General features: G+C 71.9%; 1 protein-coding gene across 1 annotated transcript; it reads right to left on the bottom strand.

The window, feature by feature from the left end:
• Positions 1-456: 456 nt before the first annotated feature.
• On the bottom strand, positions 457-2591 carry NPTX1 (neuronal pentraxin 1). Its single transcript, XM_075719965.1, has 5 exons — positions 2106-2591; positions 1786-1993; positions 1100-1344; positions 840-1019; positions 457-678 (listed from the first exon to the last, which is right to left on the bottom strand). Exons 1-5 carry the CDS (start codon positions 2589-2591, stop codon positions 457-459), a joined length of 1341 nt encoding a protein of 446 aa, XP_075576080.1.
• Between the last annotated feature and the right edge of the window lie 895 nt (positions 2592-3486).

The following is a 3486-nucleotide window of genomic DNA, read 5'->3' as shown; positions in this document are numbered from 1 at the left end:
AGCGGGGGGGAAAGGGGGGGTCACCCCCTCCTCGGAGCCCCGGCCGCTGCCGCCCACCCCTGCCCGGGGGGCTCCAGGCTGGAGGGAGAGGAGCCCCGAGCTGGGGGGGCTCCAGTCCGGGTCCCGCAGCCTTTTTAAGGCCCCAGTGCCCGGGGAAAGCGGGGCTGCCCCGGCGGGGGGAGGCGGCGGCGAAGCGGGGGGTGGCGGGACGGGGCGCAGCCGCGCCAGGCCAAGGCACGCAGGCGTTGAAGGACGTTGGCAAGACAGAAACCGGGGGGGTCGTGGGGGTCTGGGGTCGGGTGACCCTGCTGCCGGGGCGTTCCCGCTCCTTGGGACAAGACGGGCGGCTTCGTTCTCGGTTGGTTTTGCGCGAAAAAAGGAGGGAGGGGGGGAAAAAAAAAAAAAAAAAAACCACAAAAACCCCGATGAGGAGGTTTCTCCCGCTTGTCCGTGGCTCTAGTTGAGCTGGCGACAGGCCTCGAAAGTCCACTTGGTAGCCCCGCCGTAGACGTCGATGTTGGCCTCGGCCCACGCGATGACGTTGCCCGCGAGCGCCCTGGTGCTGCAGGTGGCCAGGCCGTACACCTCGCCGGGGCTCAGCTTCCTGTCCCACACGTTGAAGTGGGCCAGCTCCCCCACGAAGGCTTGCGTGGCGTCGAACCCGCCGCCCAGCGTGTCCTGCGGAGGAGCCGCCGTCAGCGCGGGAGCCGCCGCCGACGCGGGGCGCGCGGCCGGGCTGCACCGACCCGCCCCGGGAGCGCCCGGCCCCGTCCGTCCGTCCCGTTGGGCGTACCCAACGGAGCTGGGACCCCCACGCGTGCCCCCCCCCGAGCCCTTACCTGCTCCTGGCCCAGGACCAGAACGCCCTGGGGCTTGATGGGGTGGTAGGGCGCCAGGTTCTCACCGCTGCCGGTCTGCGTGCCGTCCTGGTAGGCTTCCCACACGCCGTCCCGTGTGGTCCAGGTGACGCAGATGTGGTGCCACTTGCCGTCGTTGATGACGAAGGGCAGTTTGGCCACCTGCGGGCGGTGGGACAGGGTGGTGGGCGCCGGGGGCCCCCGGGCTGCTCCCCAGCCGGGCGCCCTCCCCGCTGCCGTACCTTGTCGTTGATGAGGATCTCCATGGGGTTGTTGCCCCACTCAATGAGCACCAGCTCGTTAGCCTGCCCGGGCACGGCATAGGAGAAGGGGGTGCCCATGCCGGGGGAGGCGTTGGACTTCATCCACATGCAGACGCTGAAGGCGTACATCTCGGGCAGGCTCTTCTTCACCTTGGCGTACATGTAGTTGGTGCGCAGCGGGAAGGTGAGCTGGAACCTGTCCGGGGGCCGGTTGTCCTTCTGGCCTGCGGAGGTGGAGGCGCGGTAGGGCTGTGGCCGGACCCCCTCTCTGCCCGCTTTTGGGGTGTCCCTCCCCCCCCCACACCCCCCTTCCCCACCCCGTTATGTAACAGGCCTTGAGACGGCAGCGAGGAGCAAATCCCTCCGGCACCGCACGGCTCCCTAATCCCCGGCACAGGGCAGTGCCTGGAGCATCCCCGGCTCCCACCCCGCAGCCCGCGGGCACCGTCCGGCTAAAGCTGGGGGACAGGGACCGCTCCAAGGGTGGAAAGTGGGATGGGCTTGGCAGAGCCACCTGCGGCCCCCCTGGGTGGAGCGGAGTGGAGCGGAGCAGCTCAGCATCCCGCCCGGCAGCGCTCGGTGCCCGGCGAGCCGGGGCGGGGGGGGGTCGGGGACCACCGGGAGGCTGGCCCGGGCGTCCCGCAGGGCTGGGGAGCGCCCGGTACCTTTCTCCAGGTCGCTGATGCGCTGGTGCAGCGACGTGAGGGTGCTCTCGATCTTGCCGCGCTCCTCGGACTCGTTCTTCGGGTTGAACTTGCCCTCCTCCAGGCTGTTCACCCGGGACAGCACCTGCTTCTCCAGGTCGTCGATTTTATTCTGCAGGATGTCCTTCAGGTTGTTGGTCTGGCTGGAGGAGTTCATCCTGCTGAACTGCTGCAAGGGGCGAGCACAGGAGCGGGGCTGTTACCGCCGGAGCTGCTGCCGTGCCCGGGTGGGCTCCCCCGGCCCCCGGCTCCCCCGGCCCCCCGGCCCCCCCGGCTCGTACCTCGAGGTTCTCCAGCCTGGTCTTCAGGGACTGCAGCGTCTGTCCCAGCTGGCTGAGGGTCTCGGCCGCCGGCGCCCGCGACAGGTCGCCCATGGTGTTTTTGGAGAAGCCGGCCTTCCTGCCGGCCCCGCCGCCCTTGGGCTCGCCGGGCAGCGCCTCCAGCACGCTCTGGCTCTCGCAGCGGCCCAGCTTGGCCGTCAGCTCCCGGATGGTTTCCTTCTGGTTCATGATGGTCTCCTTCTGCTGCAGCACCGTCTCCCGCAGCTGCAGCACCGCGCTCTTGAGCTCCTCGGCGGAGCCGCTGCCCGGCGCGGCGGCGGCAGCAGCGCACATGTCCCCGTCCAGCGGCACCGAGGTGCAGATGAAGCGCGTCTGCCCCGAGCCCAGCCCCGAGCCCAGCCCGCGCAGGCAGAGCAGCGGCAGCAGCAGCAGCGGCAGCAGCGGCGGCGGCAGGAGGAGGCGGCTGCCGGGGGGCCCCGCGGCCATGGCTGCGCTGCCTCGGCCGCCCCCGGGCCGGCTCCGCCGCTCTCCGCCGGGGCCACTGCGGCACGCGGCCGCTCTTATAGCGCCCGGGCGGGGCCGCGCGCCCTGACGTCACGGCGCGTGGAATCCCGGCCGCGCGGCGGGGGGGAGGGGGGGGGAGCGTGGGGGAGCGTGTGCGGGGGGCGGGGGAGGGGGCGGCGCGCGGGGGAGAGGGGGTCGTGCAGCGCGGGGGGGTGCGGGGGGGGCCGCAGCGAGCGGCGGCGGGCGTGTGCGTGCGGGGTGTGCGTGTGCATGCGGGGCGTGTGCGTGTGCAGGGTGTGCGTGTGCATGCGGGGCGTGCGTGTGCAGGGCTTGTGCGTGCGGGGTGTGCGTGTGCGTGCGGGGCGTGTGCGTGCGGGGTGTGCAGGGTGTGCGTGTGCATGCGGGGCGTGTGCGTGCGGGGTGTGCGTGTGCATGCGGGGCGTGTGCGTGTGCAGGGTGTGCGTGTGCATGCGGGGCGTGCGTGTGCAGGGCGTGTGCGTGCGGGGTGTGCGTGTGCGTGCGGGGCGTGTGCGTGCGGGGTGTGCGTGTGCAGGGTGTGCGTGTGCATGCGGGGCGTGTGCGTGCGGGGTGTGCGTGTGCAGGGTGTGCGTGTGCATGCGGGGCGTGTGCATGTGCAGGGTGTGCATGTGCATGCGGGGCGTGCGTGTGCAGGGCGTGTGCATGCGGGGTGTGCGTGTGCGGGGCGTGTGCGTGCGGGGCGTGCGTGTGCAGGGTGTGCGTGTGCATGCGGGGCGTGCGTGTGCGTGCGGGGTGTGCGTGTGCAGGGCTTGTGCGTGCGGGGTGTGCGTGTGCATGCGGGGCGTGTGCGTGTGCATGCGGGGCGTGTGCGTGCAGGGTGTGCGTGTGCAGGGTGTGC

Source organism: Pelecanus crispus, chromosome 12, assembly GCF_030463565.1.
Source record: "Pelecanus crispus isolate bPelCri1 chromosome 12, bPelCri1.pri, whole genome shotgun sequence".
Taxonomy (NCBI): Eukaryota; Metazoa; Chordata; class Aves; order Pelecaniformes; family Pelecanidae; genus Pelecanus; species Pelecanus crispus.
Note: the sequence above shows the minus strand (reverse complement) of the source record. Positions and strands in the feature narration are given on the sequence as shown.